The following is a 20,869-nucleotide window of genomic DNA, read 5'->3' as shown; positions in this document are numbered from 1 at the left end:
AATAAGAATGAGATTTCAGAACAGCAATTATTGTGCCCTACCTAGGAAATCTCCAAGGCCAAAAACCCAATCAGAATAAACCAGCCTAATGCTCAATCTTTATTCATACAGGCAGAAAAATGAGGCAAAGTCAAGAAGAATTTAGCAAACAGATTCACTTACTCCACAGCACGGGCTGTGCCAAGAGCGATCCTGATTCTGGTGTTCCATGTAAGAGGCTTGCTATAATCATCTGAGAGGTGTAGGAATTCATGAAGTGATCCATTCCTGAAGTACTCATAGACTAGCAGATTATGACCCTGTTCTGAACAATGCCCAACAAGTTCCGCAATGTTTGGATGGTGTAGTTTTGAGATGTTTGAAACTATTCCTGAAAATTCATCAGGGCCAGCACTTTGAAGAAGTGTAGAGTCTATCTTCTTCACAGCCAGAACCTGATTTAAAAAATAAAAAATAAAAAAGGTGCTCACTAAACAACATCTATGAGGCAAAAGAAACAAACCAGTTGGAACTATTTTGGATACACAACATCCATCTGAATAGAGAAAGGGAAGTGGAGACTTTCAGAAATGAAAATTAAACGGATTAATTAATTAAACATAAAGAACCAACTGATGATTAACAAAAACAATTACAAAGAATGAATCGATACCATTCAGAATAGAACTATATTTAAATTGGACAAAGGCATATCAAAGAAGAAATTAATCTGGTCCGAGTTAAAGCAGGCCGACGACATATTTGAAATCCATCTACTGTTTTCAATGGTGTGTCTGATCATTCAGACAATGGAAAACAGCTTTCAGCTCTCACAGACTTAGGGCTGGTGCACTTTTGAGGCTATGGCGCAGCCCTAGAATATCAATGCCTATCAGACTGGACTCCAAAGTGCTATATAGTAGCAAGTTAAACAGAGAACTTACTTTATAAATGCAAGAGAGTTCAGTTGTCAACAATAACATAGTTTAATTCATTTGGGTATTTCATCATGTGACAAGTGCAAGGAGATATCCAACATATGAAAAATAGTGAGAAAATCGAGTAATACCCATAACAAAATAACTCCATAAATATATATATATATATATGGTGGGGAGGGAGTTGAACATTGAAGGATGCTTCTCATTGAACTAAAGCAGGTTGATGGAATAGATAATGCATGTAAAGTTTCATGACCGTTGTATGTAGACAAGATTTAAGGGGATATTCTATCGGACATAACCAGCATATTCAAAATGTGCATATATTATATCTGTTGATGACTAGCCAAAACAAGAAACAAAACCTATTCAGAATCTCTAACTGAAGCTTTACACTTCAGGAAAGCTCAAAACTGTAGCTTCTAATTAAGAGAATGGGTCCTAAACTCAGGTGTGCATTAATTTATATGAACAATGAATATTTAATGCTTCAAATGTTAAACGAACATGCATAGCCAAGCCAAACAATGATATGGATGACTGTGTGTTACGTAATGCTAGGCAAATATGACCAACAGCTGCCTAGTGCAGTTGGTAAGCTGTGGTGCACTTCATGCTCATGCTCACCAGGAGGTCTCAAGTTCGAGTCTCCTGGCTGGTACCTCCCCCCTCCCTATTCCCCCCCCCCCCACCCTAAAAAATATGCTAGGCAAATATGCATTGCGACAATATAATATTGTAATTTCACAAATCACAAAAAAAAAATGCTTCTTTTTTTTTTAAAATCACGATCAAAGATGTCTTAGATTTCACCAAGATGTTCTACACAATTTTCTTTATTTTTATACTTTTTCCATTATTTCTTCCTACAAATTCTTAGAATTGATTAAACAATTGATATGTCCAGCTTTCTATTCTAAACCCTTAGTTGACCCTGAACTAAATGGAAAAAAAAAACCACATAGTAATCAGCCATCAATTCCACAACCTTGCATCGTATGCTTGATCTTTCTACTGCCAAAAGCCAGATCATGGAAACTTTACCTAAGACTGAACTTGGTTGCATTCCCAGCAACATGTGTGGGAACAGAAAGGAGAGAGAAGGAAAAATGAAGGGGTTTCTCTCGCAACGTTATTAGATGTTGGACAGACAAGTCAATAATGAGAAAAGAGTTCACTTCGCAATGTTTCCCACCTCTTTTGAGGGACAATTTTGTGGAAGCACTGATGCGATCCAGGGTTTAAAAAAGAAAAATTATGATCGCTACTGGCCCACAAGAATGTGAAATAACTCGAGCTAAGAGAGCAATGGGAATTTCATAATTTCTAGAACAATTTAGGACCCTTTTGAAAGGCCAACAGAGCCTAGGACTGAAATGTAACTAAAATTAAAGAGAGGCTAATCTCGAATCACAGATTAGGAGTTGGGACAAAATGTACAGAATTCAGAATTTGGAGGGGTATTTGGTAAATAACAAAAGTTGGGTTAAAATAAGACGTCTTCTTCTACCTTACGTTACAGCAATGGGTTACAATAACCAGCACTCGTATGAATTGAGAAAATTCTCTCATCCAAGTTCGGATTATCCTGAATTTTTGGGTAAGATCGCCAACTTAAGTTCCTCTTGAATGCAACTAACAACCACTCCAAATAGTATGTGGATAAAGAGGATTTAAGGTCTGAAACTAGGCCCAGCAAAAGAGGGGTACCAGGTCTGAAACTGACATAGTAACTCACCATCCACACAACGCTTTGGGCACCAAGCTGTACAGTTTGAGTCACCCTTGGGTGAGGAATGAACATACAAAGTATCACGGAAAAAGGAAGCGAGACGAGAAAGATCAATCAAATATCCTTCAATCCTACAGGGAAAGGGTGTTGAATAAAAATTAATGGAAGAAAAAAGTACAAAAAGGAGAACGAAAAGTAATGGTGGGGTAGCACGAGGAAGTCCTACCTGTTGAGGAGCAGACTCAAAGGAGAGAGAGAGAGGAACCAGTTACCAATCATGCAGAGCAGCACAAGTAAATCAAATAACTTCATACAAAACTCCTTATATGTCCAATCATGGACTACATGCACCTATTTAAAGATTTGTAAACAAGAAACAAAACCTATTCAGAATCTCTAACAGAAGTACAGTTTGAATCAAACTCCACCTTCATCCTACGACTCTATTAACATGCATTAAATAAGGGAAATTAGAAAAACAACCCTTTAATTAATCCAGCATATAACTGCATCAAGCACCTTCCCAAAATTGTCCCCAAGATGGCTTTTTCTTTCCTTGGGAAAGCAACCCAATGCAGCATAAGGGATTCAAACACCCAACCATGCCCAACATTAGCAAACTACCATATTAATGGTCTGTAACCTAAAAATGATTTAATATTGTAGTATCAAAGATACAAATACTCCTCCAACCTATTAATAGCCTACATACCACCACTTGTCCCTGGTTTGGGCATAAGATCGCACATCATTGAATGAAATTGTGTTAGTCAAGTCTGCATCTAGTCCATTCTAATATATCTGCTACGTTCTAAATTACTATACTAATCCTGATGCAGAACTGGGGATTGATAGACCTAGTTGGGTTCGCTATGGGCACACCCAATTAACAAATAGCTCAAATTAAAGATCCAATGGCAACCTTGTAATTATATGGGAATTTATAGGACCCCTTTTTAGGCAATAGATGAAATCAGGACATGGAGGTAATATAATAAAGGGCAAGGACTATCATGGAACAGTTTTTTTTTATAAAAAAAAAAAGGACAAAACAGAATTTTAATTAAGGGGGTATTTATGTAATTAGACTTTAATGTAGTCCTAGGTAGGAGTAATCCCATTAGGAACCAGGGTAATAGGATCTCTTAACAAGGCTGGCCGATTGGGACAGCTTAGGCTAATTAGGGCAGAATTAGGGTTATGGTTAGGGTTTTGACTTAGGGTTTTATTTGGTAATGATGTGCAGAATTTTATGAGTCTAATGGTATAAGTTGGATCAAATTTGGTTGAGGTTGGAATTCTAGGGTTTTGGGTAGGATATTGGGAAAGGGGTTTATAGGGTATTAATGGGCAGGTCTAAGGGGTCAATATGGTATTAAAAGGTTAGGGGTTGGATGAGTTTTGAAATTCTGCAATTCTGGACAGAATTGAGTTGTAGGTTTTGGGTTTAATGGAGTGGAGGAATGGAAGGGTTAGAGTGGGAGTTTGGGGCTGAAACTTGGATCGAGTGTCAACAATGATGTAAGGGATGTATGCTGAAAGTTTGGTTTGAAACTGATGGATAGATTCGAAGTTATGGAGGTTACCTAGTAGAAGTAGGAGAGAGGGGTACAACTGTAATTTCAGACAATCGGCTGGGTGGATGGTGCTGAAATTTGAATCGAGTCGCTCTTAGGGTTTGAGGAAGACTCGATCAAATTTTTAGCAGGTTCTAATGATTAGATTTGGCTGGGCAGAACTCTCACGAAAATCACCTTGTATGTGACCTTCTAGAAGGAAGAAGAATAGTTGCAGAATTTCTTACTTGTTGCAGGTCTTCAATTGCAGCAGCTTTGAAGATGAACAATGGGGTCTCCCGATCTTCACGATGCAAGGAGATAAGTAGCAGCCCTCCTGATCTTCACGATGCAAGGAGTCGATTGGAGATCCACCAATCCCTTCAACCTTGATATTACTCACAAGGCACACTCACGATGGAGCAAAGGCAGCAACAAAGGCAGCAAGCATAAAGCTAATTTTTATTAATCAAATTCGTGTGTAATGCTGGCCTCCCTTACAAACTTATATAGAAGACTCAAAAATAGACTTAGACACTAAAAAGAAATGGCCTAACCTTATCCCTAACCTATTAGGTAACTTAAACCAACTAGGAAACTAAAATACTAAAAGAAATAGACTCAAAACATGGCTGGACTTATAGAGTCCTAATCCAGCCCAACTTACATCACATGACCACTTAAGTTGTCACATGACCACTTAACCAAGTCACATGATCACTTAAATTGAACCAATTGGATGCAACCAATTTAAACCGGTTCAATTAAAAACACACAATAAAAACTAAGTATTGGGCTAATCCCGTATGCAACCTATGTACCCCTAGTTTAGGCCCAGAAAAGTGGCCTATTACATTAGAAACTCATGGGATCAAAGGCCCAACATGTATGTAACCCAACCCTAGACTTATTTCTAATGAAACAAGCCCCATTTGGTGATGAATCTGAATCAGACTTGGATGTAGATTAAACAAAGAGACACTGTCTTCTTCCTCATAACAGGAAGAAGAAACCAACGGTAAGGGAAGACTTTCGAATGGATGTTTTCTCTCACCTATTCATCATTCGACCTGAGAATTTAAACAATGAATCGCCTTTTCCAACCCTCTCGAAGGCATCCAACATTGAGCAAAGAAACCAGTAGCTATTTCCTACAACCAGGGTTCGTGTCTGAGCTACATAGAATGAAGACTCCCTACCCAGAATAGCAAGTAGAAAAAGAAGGCACAAAGGAGATTGAACCAACCACATTTCACAACTCCACAACCAGGAGGTACCCACTCAAACTTTCATTTCATCAAATCTGTGTTCGTTGGTTACACTGCTTGCATATATAAAGAAAAATATATAAGACTCCTAATACCAATCTAAAGCTATAGTGGAATCAAACTCTTAAGACTAAAAGTGGAATGGAAATTCACCACTACTTAGACAATTCAAACTAAAACAGAAGATTACAAGATAAATCCAAATAAATAAATAAACTACTAATAATATCCTACTAGACAAAAACTAAATTTGGACCCAGTTCATCTCCATCTGGGCTCCCCAACGGGTTTGGGTCGATCCAAGGAAGTGCTCCTTCAGCAAATCCTTAGTACAGCTTTAATTCCTGCACCTTATATTCATATCCTCTAGAAAAATAAACCCTAGAACTCAATTTTAGCTTCTTTGGAACCCAGGCAATGAAGGAAAAGGACATCTAGTTCTCAAGCTTCTGTCCTCCATATCATATTCGTCCAGATGAGACCGTAAGAAGACACCTTTCAATGGATACTCCCTAGTAGATTTTTCATGTCAATAATTAGATCCATATGTTGTGTTACAAATTCCACAGGAACATTGCTTGTTCCAATCTGGCAGTTAGAAGATAACAGGGGAACAAATGAAGAAATCATAGTGCACTCTTGAAGATTTGGTGATGCTCCGCAACCCACAATAACCACTGGCCCACCCCAAGACACCAAAATAAATTAAATATATTAGCAGCTTGTGAACCAAAATGGAACCAATAGATAGTTGACAGGAAAAAATTTCCATAAGCAATTTCATTAACTTGATAAACCAAGTAATCACTAATTAGTAGAAAGCAAGAGAGAGAACCAGTACCTTCCCATCTGCATATTTTGCCCTATAAACACGTCCTACGGTTCCTTCACCCAGAAGGCGGCCTGTAGCGAAGTTACCAGTTGCAGCCTGCAAATCTACCAAGGTAAAAACTGTAGTGCGAATAGATGTGCTTCTTCTTCCAAGTCTGTTTGCGAATTCGGTTTCATTAAATGATTTCAACCGATCAGAAGGTGGTGGCTTAAGATGAATTGAAGGAGATGTTTGCAAAGACTTCGTGTCAATTGAAGATGTTGAATCCAAGGACCTGCGTTCTGTAGCAAATCTATCGCTTGATTAGTTGAAACACATAGAGTTTACATAGCTTAGTAATCACCAAAAAGTGGTTGAGGAGGGGAGGGGGGATCAACATGCTGGAGCATCTAAAACACATCTGCTAAAGTTAGTTTTGGTAATAAAGGACAGAAACATATATATAATAGACCCAATAAACTGAAACAGCCCACACCAAAACAATTGTCAGTTATAAAATAAATTCAAACAAAATATGCCTGACCCAACTTCCCCACCTCCACAAACCATATTATTCATAGATATTCGACCATTCAGACAACCATTAACAGAAATTCAAATTTCAGAAGGAACCAACTCTCCAGATCATAGTTGTCATGGCACCTAGGTGAACCAAGGCAGTCGAGGGGGTCAAAGGCGACACCAACAAGGCGCCTAGGTGACCAAGGCACCAAAAAAAAAAAGTGGCCAGGATGCCTAGGCGACACCTTAACAACTATGCTCCAGATTGTAGATATTGTAGCTCATCTCTACAAAAATTTGAGGTATATAATATATCAGAGATGTCTACTGAAGTTTCAAATGTTTATTCCCCAGATTTCCTATATGTTTTTTATTTATGGTCCTTCAAACTGAAAGCTTATGCTTGCATTAATATTAAGGATCGATGGCAAAAATATCATTGATTGCAAAGAAGTTTGCACTTAAAGATGTGAAACAGAATTACCTTTGAAGCTCTTAGGATCAGGGGGATAGAGCCTTGAGTTAGATAATTCACGCAATACCAAGGGGGTAAATGGTCTGTGCTGACTAAGATTCTCGTCATCAAGATAATGTGAAGATGAAGAAGATTTTCGTGAAAATAAAGTGATCAGAATCACAAGTGATATCAATACGCCCATCACTATTCCCCCTATAGCAACTCCACTCAAACCTGATTTATTGTTGCCACTTTCGGATGAATGACGTTTGGGAATTGCAGGTGTACCTGGAGGAGGTGGAGGAGCAGACCCTGAAGACCAAGAGTTCCCTCCAGTTCTTGAAAAAAAGACAATTGCAATGTCAAAACAGAGAACAATTGAACCTCATTCAATCTGACTGAATAAAGAAATACAGTTTTTTATTGAAACTCACTCAATGTTATCTATATCCTTCAATTCATCAGGGATCCAACCACTAAACTGGTTATTTGCAACATTCCTGTGCAGCCAACAGGAAGAATTCTATGGTTAATGTTTCCCAGGATGTTAAACAACTCCAGCTGGTAATAGCAAAAAACTAACAACATAATTAGAAAATAGTGGCTGGAGAATAAAGTATACAAGAATAGAATGGGAAAAAAAATCACTGTTAATTTCAATGTTAATAGATTATAGATCTGCTCCATGGTTTTTGATTAGCCAAATTATTTAAAATGAAAACCTCTGACAAAGGGTATTAAGATATTGAAAATCACCTCAATCCCATTGTTATTTAAGTACCACAAACAAAGGTAAGGAAAAGAGAAGCTAATTTGGTTATTTTCACTCCCCGAAAACAAAAAAAAATGGTTATATTTTATAAAGTTCATATTTTCAGGTCTTAAAGCATGACAACCAATTAGCAATTATGGAGCTACAATTGTACAGTAGACTTACAGGTCATCAAGGGGAAGTCTTGCAAGCACAGTTATTGGACCAGTAAATTTATTGTTCTGCAAATACCTGGCATAAACATTGTTAGCTAGAAGAAAATCAGCAGATCTCACACTTGAGATTCGTTCCTTACAATGTACTGAGATGAGAGAGGGATCCAAAACTCTGAGGTAGCTTTCCAGACAGGCTGTTGAAGGAGAGATCCCTGAATTTCAGAAGCAAATCAGGAAATACAACTTCAAAAATCAGAGAAGTTCTTCCAGTTAAAATTAGGTCAATGAAAGAAAAAGATAGAAGCCAAGACAACACCGTTACGTGGCAACCAAATTGTCACAAGTCTTGTTCTCATTAATATCTCAGTAAAGTAATTTTTTCTTAATATTTACAGCTTGAAGAAACTGAGAGAAATTTAAAGCTTTAATATTCTTGTTGGAATATGGGTATTTGGGTATTACGTGTGACCTGGGTCGATCCATGATATAAGATCGACCCATGGGGTGTTATTTCTATTTTAGTTATTTTCCCTTTCCTAGTTCTATTCTAGCTCTATTTAACTAGTTAGAATTAGAGTTATATTTGGGCTGTGACACTGTTCATGTGAACAGTGTTTCCCTTTGTAATCTCTTTTATTATTATTATTATAAATAGAGAGCTTGACTGATCTCATTGATCAATCAAGCCATTCACTTATTTCTACATGGTATCAGAGCCTAAACTCGATATCTGAGAAATTAATTCTGCTCTCCTCCATCGTCTCCCTCCACAATTGATCTCTCCTAGATCAACTAACCCATTACCCTAAAACCCTAAATCAACCGAGACCCTCCTCTCTTCCCTTCTCTCGTTTCCATTATTTCATGGGGGCAATACTTGAGGTGATCTAAATATGATCTAGTACTTGCCCTAGAGTTTACCTCATTTACTTTATCCTATTTTATGATCTCCATGCACAATGAGATCCATGTTTGAAGATTGAAGAACTGCAGATTTTATTTTAGAAGACCTGCAGATTTTTTTCTCGAAGATTAAAGACCTACAGATTTATTTCTCTTGAAGACCTGCAGATTTATTTCTCTCGAAGACCTGCAGTATTTTTTCTCCATGTTTGAAGACTGAAGCACTGCAGAATTTAATTTAGAAGACCTGCAGATGTTTTAAGACCTGAGAATTTATTTTCGAGACCTGCAAATCCATATTGTGCGAAGATCTGCAGACTCCTTTCCTCTTTTTTTGAAGACCTGCAGCTGTTTTAAAACACCTGCAGCAGTTTTTTATTGAAGACCTGCAATTTTTTGAAGACCTACAGCAACTTTTTTGTTGAAGATCTGTAGATTTTTTTGCGGGAGTGCAGTATTTTTTTGAAGACCTGCAGATTTTTTTTCTATATACAGATCTGCAGCTTCTCTTTGTTTGACAACACTGTAGTTGTTTATTTATACAACCTGCAGAGTTTATTTTGAAGAACTGCTACCTATTTACCTATTGCAAAATATTCTGCAATTTCCTGCACTTCTCGGTTATTGAGGTTCTATCAATATGTCTGATTCAGCTGCATCCACTGCTACCACCAACACTGGCCAATCTTCTACACAAGGGACCCATCATGATTATCCCTCTTTTCCAGTCAGCCCGATAAAGCTCGATGGCACTAATTATTTACTTTGGTCTACACAAATGTTTCTTTCCATTGATTCAAGGGGCTATAAGGGATATATATATGGTACCATTGTCAAACCAAGTGAAGCTGGTACATTACAAGACAAGTGGAGTTCCAGCAACTCTCTTGTTATGGCTTTTCTTCTTAGTGCAATGACTCCATCCATTGCCCGTGGCTATACACTACTTGATTCAACGGCAAAAATTTGGAAAGCTGCTAAAGGTACCTATTCCCAGGTAGGGAATGATGCACAAGTTTATGATATTCAACGAAAAATCCATGCAACCAAACAGGGTGAACTTACTTTATCTGAATACTACTGTGAACTCCATAGCCTGTGGCAAGAACTTGACTATTATGATAACTTTCAGCTTGATTGTCCTTCTGATATTACCAAATTTCAGCGTCGGGAGGATAAATTCAGAGTATACACTTTCTTGACTGGCCTTAATGTGGAATATGATCAGCTTCGGTCTCAAGTTCTGAGTCGTTCACCTTTTCCCACTTTGGAGCAAGCCTACTCTATGATACAATTGGAAGATACTCGTCGTTCCACCATGTTACCAACTACACAGCCAGAGAGATCTGCTTTAATTTCTTCTAGAGGTAGCTCTTCTAGTACTAGTACACACGTTCCTTGGCTGAGAAGGAACCTCTTAAATGTACTCATTGTGGAAAGGAACGACATACTATGGATTTTTGCTGGAAGTTACATGGTCAGCCATCTGACTCTTCTGATGGTCATAGTAGTGGTCGTGGTCGAGGCCGTGGCCATGGTCGTGGTGGCACACAGGCCCATCTTTCTGAAGCTACTGAAACAGCCCCTACTACCACACTTTCTGCAGAGGAACTTGCTACCTTTCATCGTATGATGACTACCTTCGCCTCTTCATCTGCACCTGCCTCTACCTCGACTGTGGTTCCCTCTTCTGAATCGAACCTTGTTTTCTCCAAACCAGGTATTTCTTTTGCTGGACATTGTGCTTCGGCATTATCTCATCCTTGGATAATCGATTCCAGAGCCACTGACCACATGACTGGTCAATCCAATTTATTTTTTCGTTATTCTCCCTGTTCAGGCAAAGATAAAATTAAAATAGCCGATGGTTCTCTTTCCTCTGTCTCAGGGAAGGGAGCCATCCATTGTTCTCCTTCTTTATCTTTGTCCTCTGTTTTACATGTTCCTAAGTTAACTTCTAATTTGCTTTCTATCAGTAGTCTGACATCTGATCTCAATTGCAAAGCTATTTTTTATCCTTCACATTGTGTCTTTCAGGACTTGGGGACAGGGAGAACGATTGGAACCGGTAAAATGCGTGGTGGTCTCTACTTGCTTGACGATGATCTTATCTCTAATGCTTGTTACTATGTCGGCCAGGCTCTTCTCGCTACTTCATTGAACATCATTTATCTCGAATTGCACCGATGGCATCGTCGACGGGCCATCCACCTTTAGGAACCTTAGCTAAGATTTTTCCTGTTTTATTTCAGCATTGTAACCCTCATTCTTTATTATGTGAGGCTTGTGTTTTTGCAAAACAAACTCGTTCTGTTTATTCTAGTTCAAATAAAAGATGTTCTAAGCCTTTTTCTATGATTCATTCTGATGTCTGGGGTCCCTCACGTACCTCTTCTATTTCTGGCTTTAAGTGGTTTGTCACCTTTATTGATTGCCACACACGCACCACTTGGGTTTATTTAATACAACACAAGAGTGAAGTTTTTTCCTGTTTTAAAGTCTTTTATAGCATGGTTCAAACTCAGTTTCAAGCTACCATTCAAACTCTCAGGAGTGACAATGGTCGTGAATATTTAGATGGAGCCTTTCAATTATTTCTTGCTACTCAGGGTATTATTCGTCAAACCAGTTGCGTTGACACTCCACCCCAAAATGGAGTGGCTGAACGCAAAAATAGACATCTTCTTGATGTAGCTCGCTCTATTATGTTTGAAATGCATGTTCCTTCTCATTTCAGGGGAGAGGCTGTTTTAACAGCTGCTTATCTTATCAATAGGATGCCCTCTCGAGTACTTGACTATAAATCTCCTCTTGATCTTTTGAAGGGGTCTTCTTCTTATATTATTCCTCCCAAAATTTTTGGGTGTGTTTGTTTTGTTCGAAACCACTATGCCCATGGCAAACTTGATCCCCGCGGTCTCCGCTGTATTTTCATTGGTTATTCTCCCACCAAAAAGGGGTATAAATGTCATCATCCTACATCTCATCGTGTTTTTGTTTCTATGAATGTCATTTTTCATGAGGCCGTGGCTTTCTTTCCATCTTCGGCACCTCTTCAGGGGGAGTCCATTCCTACTCTAGAAGAAGTGTCGATTCCCATTCCTCCTCTACATGAACCTATTGATGACTATCATGTACCTTTAGATAATGATGTTCAAGGGGAGCAGCAGGTACAACCAGGTGAAAGATTTCACACAGCGGTATATCGAAAGAAAAAGGGCAACAACAGCCCACATGCAAGATTACCGGACCAAGAGTTGTCCTCGACCCAGGATCGAATGACACCTCGCGTAATATTTCTAATCCTTTAGATGCTGCTACTTCTCCTATTACTTTTGATCCATCACTTGATCTACCCATTGCTCTTAGAAAGGGAAAAAGGTCTTGTACGCAACATCCAATATCACAGGTTGTTTTGTATGAATCTTATCCCCATCATTTCATGCTTTTGTTTCCTCTTTATCCTCTGTTTCCATACCACAGACTTGGCAGGAGGCATTTGCAGATACTAGGTGGAAGGAGGCCATGATCAAAGAAATGCTAGCTCTAAAGAAGAGTGGTACATGGGATCTTGTCACACTTCCACCACAAAAGAAGACTGTTGGCTGCAAGTGGGTCTTTGTAATTAAACAAAAAGCTGATGGAACTGTTGATCGTTTTAAAGCAAGGCTGGTTGCTCGCGGATTTTCTCAGACATATGGGATAGATTATTTGGAGACTTTTGCACCTGTTGCCAAAATGAACACTATCAGGGTAATTCTCTCTTGTGCTGTGAACTTAGGATGGAGTCTACAGCAGCTTGATGTTAAAAATGCCTTCCTCCATTGTGAATTAGAGGAAGAGGTATATATGGATGTCCCTCCTGGGTTCTCATCTGCTGCAACTCATGGCAAGGTTTGTAAACTTAAGCGTACATTGTATGGTCTAAAACAATCACCACGTGCATGGTTTGGTCGTTTTCAGACAGCGATGTTGACATTTGGTTATAAACAAAGCAATGCAGATCACACTTTATTTATCAAGACATCGGGCAGCATTATTACTCTCCTCTTAGTATATGTCGATGATATAATTGTAACTGGAAATAACCCTGCTGAAATTTCCAAGTTGAAGAATTATTTGGCCAAGGAATTTGAAATTAAGGATCTAGGCATACTTCGCTATTTTCTAGGGATTGAAGTGGCCCATTCTTCTCAAGGGCTGTTCTTATCTCAACGCGAGTATACTCTAGATCTTCTTTCTGAAATTGGTATGTTAGGCTGTTCTCCTGTGGATACTCCCATCGAAGCAAATGCTCGTTTCCGAGACACTGATAGTGAACCAGTGGACAAAGGGAGATATCAGAAGCTAGTTGGGCGACTAATTTATTTATCTCACACTAGGCCTGATATTGCCTATGCTGTGAGTCTTATCAGTCAATTTATGCATGATCCCCGGTCTAATCATATGGACGCAGTATTTAGGATTTTGAGATACTTGAAGTCGGCTCCTGGTAAAGGAGTATTATTCTCTCGTCATGATCATCTACAGATTGAGGCCTACACCGACTCAGATTGGGCTGGTTCCCATGATCAAAAATCCACCACAGGTTACTGTACATTTGTGGGTGGAAATTGTGTTACATGGTGCAGCAAGAAGCAAACAGTGGTGGCCCGTTCTAGTGCAGAGGCTGAATTTAGAGCTATGGCTCTTGGTATTTGTGAACTATTGTGGCTCAAGACTTTGTCAAGATTTGAGTATTCCTATTATTCTGCCTATGCGACTCTACTACGACAGTAAATCAGCAATAAGCATTGCCCATAATCCAGTGCAGCATGATAGGACGAAACATATTGAAATTGATCGTCATTTTATCAAGGAGAATCTGGATAATGGGACGGTTTGTGTTCCTTATGTGCAATCTGGGGAACAGTTGGCTGATGTGTTCACCAAAGGCTTGAGTGGAAAAAATTTTCAACCTCTAGTGTGCAAGTTGGGCATGACTGATATCTACGCACCAACTTGAGGGGGAGTGTTGGAATATGGGTATTTGGGTATTAAGTGTGACATGGGTCGATCCATGATATAAGATCGACCCATGGGGTGTTATTTCTATTTTAGTTATTTTCCCTTTCCTAGTTCTATTCTAGCTCTATTTAACTAGTTAGAATTAGAGTTATATTTGGGCTGTGACATTGTTTACGTGAACAGTATCGTAAACAGTGTTTCCCTTTGTAATCTCTTTTATTATTATTATTATAAATAGAGAGCTTGTCTGATCTCATTGATCAATCAAGCCATTCACTTATTTCTACAATTCTAAAAAGAATAAGTTAGTTGTATACCATGATAGGGGGAGTCCTTCTAAAAAGAATAAGTTAAAATTATTTTTGGAAGTAAAAATAAAAAGTGAAGATTTTCCGATGAAACTTTGTTGTTAAACCGTGGAATAGTTAGTTGTATACCACGATAGGGGGAGTCCTATCATGGACTATGGTTGTATCCCTGCAGTAGTAGAACTTTACTTAGATATTACTTCTATTTCTTCTTTCCTAGTTAGTCTATGATTCCTTATGTTTAGTTGTTTACTTCTTGTTTACTTGTTATTCACTTTCCTAATCTGAATAGGGAAGTCTTCAATGTAATCACATTATAAATATAACGGTAGAGGGGGGGGGCCTTGCTACCGGTTGTTAGTCCTCTAGCAGCCTTCTCTCTTCTCTTCCTCAATCTCTCTTTGTCTTCTCTCTAGGTTACTGATCTTAGATTCTGATATTGTTACATGGTATCAAAGCTTTTAAGGACCAGTAATCGATCCTCCTCCATTCCTGGTTTGGTCTCTAAGGATTTATCTCAGTTCCTGGTTGCAGCCGCCCATGCTGCCTATGTATTGTCTACAGCCCTAGTTCATGATGGTATGAAGACAAACTAGGGCTCTCTAATATCTATCTTGCTGATCTATGGAGATTCAAGTCTGTTATCATCAAGTAATATAAAGATTTTTGCTGCCACCTACTATTCTGAGTGTTTTTTATAGAAGAGATTTGATCTTCAATTAGTTCTGATCCAACCACACGATTCCTCTTAGATTTTGAGGACTAACTCACCTTGCTACAAGTACAAGGTATACTCGTTGCTATTATTGGGCTGATTCGAGCCTCTAATTTGCTGCAATAGAATTTCTCCTTTGGGCTGGCGGATGCTCTGTTTTTTGGACTGAAATTAGTCTATCGATTTCTGATATCGGTTAAGATCTAACCATCTGATCTTCTTACTTTTTGAGATATTATTACTGTGTGAATGGGTCCTTCGACCTTAATATCAGGTCCATCTGACCTGAGCTCTTCCTGCCACTTCAATATCACCCAAATCTGGGTTTTTTTGGCTCTCGGTTTGTAGCATTGTTGCTGCCGTTGGGTTGTTCTCTTTAGAACACTGCTGATATTGCCTGGATAGATCTTCTATTGTGCTGCTGTTGTTTCTGATTGCTGATTTGCAGAGTTAATTCATCAGTACCTTTTTCGGTTGCTTATCTATATGCTCTCTTTGGTTCCCATCCTTCCTGTTTGCATGATGGCTGATCCTAAAGTACCAGTGGAGAATGTTCATGTTCAGATCACCAATATCAAGTTGAATGGTGTATCTAACTACATGCTATGGTCTCAAGCAGTCTTAGTCTACATCCATGCTAAGGGGAAGATAAAATATCTCACAGATGATTCCCCTACTATTGATTCTAAGGATTCAACATCTGTTACTATGAGAACTGAATGTGGGAAAATTCCTACTGCATAGTTGTCAAGGCATCCAAGAGGAGTTCTAGGTGCCTAGGCGGCTGACGCCTTATTGTAGGGCGCGTTGGATTGGTTTAATTGGTATCGAACCAGGTTCTGACACTTATTTATGTCAAATATCATTTAAGTAAATGTTTTTATATTCGGTATTTCATTTACTTAAGATATTATTCATAAATAAGCAAATACCCCCCTATTTGAATCCAATAAAAATAGTTAAAAAATAAAATTCCAAAAGGATAAAAAGTCAAACCCCCAGTTCAAGAAAAAAAATTGGATTTTTAGCTGTAGGTGAAAATTTCAACTTTTTAATGCTGGTGTTTTTCTCAAATCTAAAAATTCCATAAATCTTAATATGGTAAACCATTACTAAAACCCAAAAGTGCAGTAAAATATTCATTTGTTTTGATATCTAAAAAATATTTTAATTTAGAGCGATTTTGACAGCATTCGCACACATCAAATAAGGTTTGACCAGAACATAACTCCTTCAATACAAATCGGATTTAAGCAATCTTGGATTTGTTGGAAAGCTGGTTTTGTGCTCTACCTAATACAAAAAAATCTCATGTAAAAATAAAATCATTTGATCAATCAAATTTCTTAGAGAACAAGAACATTTCTCTAAATCGAGAGCAGGTTAATTATTGATTGATAACATCATATTTTCTAAGAACAGTATAAACCAAATGTGAAACTAGGTATACTTGAAAATGACCAATTCCAAGAACATATAAACCATATGTGTGTTTTGATTGTTTCTCACATATACTTGATATATTAAAAAAATAATATTGGAATGTGATTTAGGCCGCCTAAGCGCTTAGGGAGGACCTCAAATGCCTTGGATCGCCTAGCGCCTTGACAACTATGTTCTACTCTCAAGATATGGTTGTTGAATAGCATTGATCGTACCATTGTTGCAAACGTCATGTTTCATTCTACTACAAACAGAGTTTGGAATGATTTGAAGGAAAGTTTCTCTTGGGAGAAAAATATTTCTCGACTTATGAGCATTATGAGTAATTATTTAATTTTAAACAGGGTGAAAAGTCATTGAATTAATACTTCAGTAGTTACAAGGGCATTATTGAAGAACTTCAAGTTCACCAACCATTTACTACTGATCTGGAACAGTTGAAGCATTAGCGAGCTGAATTTTGTGTTGCTAAATTTCAAGTCGGTCTACAAGAGTCAGCTTCTTATTGGTGAGAAAGTGCCTTCTTAAATGAGACATTCGCCCATCTTCAACGCACTTCTACTCCATCCAAAGCTGATCCTTCCACTACTCATAAGGAAGGCTCAGCCTTTATTGCTGGCCGAGGGTGTGTTTCTAGCATTCCCAGCAGAGGCCGTGGCCAGTGGAGAGGTCGTGGTTGTAAACCAGGTGGTCATAGTACCAGTGGACAGCCAGTTGACAGTTCTTCTCAACAATGTACCTTCTATGGCAAGAAAATCACTTTGTTAACACTTCTTGGGCAAAATATGGTCGACCAGATTGGGACAATGGGTTAGCCAACATTGTCATGACTGATAACTCTACTGAGAGAGTGATTCTGAGCATAGTTAGCAAAAACGGGAACAGAAAAAAAAAACGGAGTCTTACGGTATGGGTTTTAAACGGTAAAAAATTGCAAATGGACGGTCAAATAAAACGGTCAAAAAACAAAGAACGGTAAAAAACGGAAAATAGACTGTACGGGTTTTAAATGTTTATATTTCAAAAAAACAAAACCAAAAAAAGGGTACTATTCTCTCATATAAATTGAGGAACTTTTTTTTGAAATGCATGCTTCTAATTTCTGTATCCATGCATTGACCTTGAGTTGAAGGTGATATCATCAATCTTGGACGAGACATAGCATCAAAGGCAAGCTCTTCTGCAAAAAAAAAAAAAAGGTGATTTCATGAAAAATGTAGCCCTTCAAGCCATCTTTACATTGGTGAGAGAATCAGGCCGATCAAAGTTCGGACGAGAGAGATATGGTCACTTAAGTCCAAGGTCTTAAAAAACGCCAAAAAAAAACAGGAACATGTTTAAAACGTGTTTTAGATGCGTTTAAAACGGGAATGCTTACCATTTGCCATTTTTTCCAATATGTTTGGGAAACATATGGCAAAACGTGTTTAAAATGGTAAAAAACGAGAATACATTTAAAACGGAATTTTTACTAACAAAGATTCTGAGTAATACTACTTTTGCATCGGTATCTGGGACTCCTTCCATTGTTTTTGTGCCTTAGGCTGATTATAACCATATTCTCATGTGCCTCCAACACCTTGAGGCATCTACTTCCACCTCTACAAACACTTTAGCACACACAGGTAACTCTTCTTACCACCACCTCATCTACTCTGTAGATTATTAACTCTGGTGCATCCTCACATATGACTGGTAAGCAAAATTATTTTCTTCTTTAACAAAAAATTCAACATTTTTCTCTAGTTATTCTTGTTGATGGTTCCTACACCATGGTGCAAGGTCATTGTGCAGTTTCACCTACCCCATCCATGAACTTGTCATCAGTACTTCATGTTCCTCATTAACCATTAAATCTTTTATTTGTTAGTCAATTTACTCAATCACTTAACTGTTCTGTCACTTTCCATCCTTATTGTATTTTTTCAAGACCTTCAGACAGTGAGGACGTTTGCTGGAGGGCTTGAGCAGGCTGGACTTCACAACTTGGATGGCACTGGACCTTCTACTACTACTACGACTGCTACTACTAGTGGATCCTCTTCTCTTCAATGCCATCTTCGTCTAGGTAATTTATCTTCATCGAAGCTTCAGCTTATGGTTGCAAGTCCATGTCCCGTCTTGAATGTGAAGCAAGTGAATTGGGGAAACATCACCTGTCGTCATTTCCTTCTCGTAGTGTGTTCAGGAGTCCTTATTATCTTTAGTTCATTTAACATTTGGGTCCCTTGTCGTGCTTGTAATAGATTAGGTTTTACTTAGTCAGTTTTGTGGATGATCATTCCTGCTTGACTTGGGTATATATGTTGAAAGATCGATCCGACTTTCTTAATGTTCTTAAAAATTTTCATCAAAAAATAAGAACTCAATTTGATGCTTCCATTAAAATTTTCCGATCTGATAATGCTCGAGTATATTCAGCATGAGATTTCTGATTTTTGCTTAGCTAATGGTATGATTCATCAAACAAACTGCCAGTATACACCTCAACAGAATGGGGTTGCAAAACGTAAAATTGGGCACTTGTTGAAAGTTGCTTGGTCACTTATGTGGCATATTAATGTTCCAAAAACGTTTTAGTGTGATGCTATGCTCACTGCCCGTTTTCTTATTAATAGGATGCGCTTCTTCGGTTTTAGATAACCAAATACCTTTTTCAATTTTATATCCCAACTATCCCTTGTTTAATGTTCTGCCCCGAATTTTTTGTTGTGTTTTGTTTATATCTTGCAACCTCAAGTGCTGATGTGACATTTTTTTTTTTTGAGAATACATCATCATATATTCCCCCTTCTACTCCTCCACGAACAGCTCCTGCAAATAATGCTCCTGCACCTCCTATTCTTGTTGTCATACCTGTAGATGCTACTCCACTACAGGGGTATCAGCAGCGCAAGAAGATAGTTCCTCCTGACTTCCAATTGCCCTTCGGAAAGGTATCCACTTTTGCACTCAAAAATCCATAACTACCTATCCCACAGAAATTGTGTCTATTTCTAATCTTCCATCTCCATTTCATTTTGCTTTTTCCTTGTCTACTAACTCTATTCCAAAAAATCATCATGTGGCTTTTTCTCATCCTGGTTGGAAAGTGGCTATGAAGACAGAGAAGGATGCTTTTTTATTATCCCGATTGACATAGACTGGTGGATTTGCCTCCAGGTAAAGATCTTGTATAGTGTCACTGGGTGTGGGTGTATACCATCAAATACAACCCAGATGGCTCTATTGTACGCCTCAAGGCTTGTTTGGTTACCAAGGATTATACTCAGGCATATGAAGTGGATTATTTTGATACGTTTTCTCATGTTGCTCGTTCAAATTATGTTCGTGTACTTATCCTTGGCTGTGAATTTAGAGTGACCTCTGTATCAATTGGGCATAAAAATGCATTTTTATATAGTGATTTATAGTGGGTGTCACCCTTGGCGCAATGGTTAAGTAGTGCTATTGCAACCATCAGGCTGCGGGTTCAAAACTTGGAAATAGCCTCTCCTCGAAGAGGGGGTAAGGCTGCGTACATTCGCCCCTCCCAGACCCTACAGTAGCGGGATCCTCGTGCACTGGGATGCTCTTTTTTTATTTATTTATAGGAAGAAGTTTATATTTTGCCACCTCCAAGGTAAGTTGCTTAGGGGGAGAATTCTAATAGATTCTACAAACCTCACATGGCAAATGGATTTAAACAGTCACCTAGAGCCTGGTTTGAAAAATTCGGTTCTATTACCAGTTTACCACTAGCTATGGATTCTCAACCACTAGCTATGGATTCTCACAATGCTATTCTGATCACTCTAAGGTGGTTGCATTGGTTATATATGTGGATGATACTATTATATCTGGAGACGATGTCTCTAGAAATGCAGAGGTGAAATCTTATCTTCATCAAAAATTTCAGATGAAAGATTTGGGTGCTCTTAGGTATTGTCTTAGCATTGAAGTTCTACGGAGCAAGAAAGGGATTAGTCTCTCACAGAGGAAGTATGAGCTCGACCTATTATCTGAGACTAGTATGCTTGCTTCTAAGCCTATCAACACTCCTATGAACCATGGTTCAAGATCTCGGTTTCGCAAGAAACCGAGACAAAATCAAAGGTTGATACCACTATGTACAAGGTTTCGACAAGTTTCAGCTAGGTTCGAAACTGTTTCGATCAAGACATGGTTGGAGCAAGCTTATAAACAGCCATAACTCGATCGAAACTTGCTCATTTCAACAAGTTTTGAACAAGAGACAATGTGTTTCCCAAGTTTCGACTGCAGTGACCAATATTTGCCCAAAAACTCTACTTTTTGGCCT

General features: G+C 38.4%; 1 protein-coding gene across 6 annotated transcripts in view; it reads right to left on the bottom strand.

Annotated features, from left to right (window-relative positions):
* LOC122659903 (protein STRUBBELIG-RECEPTOR FAMILY 5-like) overlaps nt 1-20,869 on the bottom strand; it is a 31,999-nt gene that overhangs the window by 2,671 nt on the left and 8,459 nt on the right. For all 6 annotated transcript variants that reach the window (XM_043855063.1, XM_043855064.1, XM_043855066.1 and 3 more), the window contains 6 exons: nt 8,334-8,405; nt 8,204-8,269; nt 7,701-7,766; nt 7,294-7,604; nt 6,318-6,589; nt 163-434 (listed from right to left, as the gene is read on the bottom strand). In XM_043855063.1, coding sequence (XP_043710998.1) covers nt 163-434; nt 6,318-6,589; nt 7,294-7,604; nt 7,701-7,766; nt 8,204-8,269; nt 8,334-8,405 — 1,059 coding nt within the window. The remainder of the gene's footprint in view (nt 1-162; nt 435-6,317; nt 6,590-7,293; nt 7,605-7,700; nt 7,767-8,203; nt 8,270-8,333; nt 8,406-20,869) is intronic.

This window comes from Telopea speciosissima, chromosome 4 (genome assembly GCF_018873765.1).
Source record: "Telopea speciosissima isolate NSW1024214 ecotype Mountain lineage chromosome 4, Tspe_v1, whole genome shotgun sequence".
Classification (NCBI taxonomy): Eukaryota; Viridiplantae; Streptophyta; class Magnoliopsida; order Proteales; family Proteaceae; genus Telopea; species Telopea speciosissima.
Note: the sequence above shows the minus strand (reverse complement) of the source record. Positions and strands in the feature narration are given on the sequence as shown.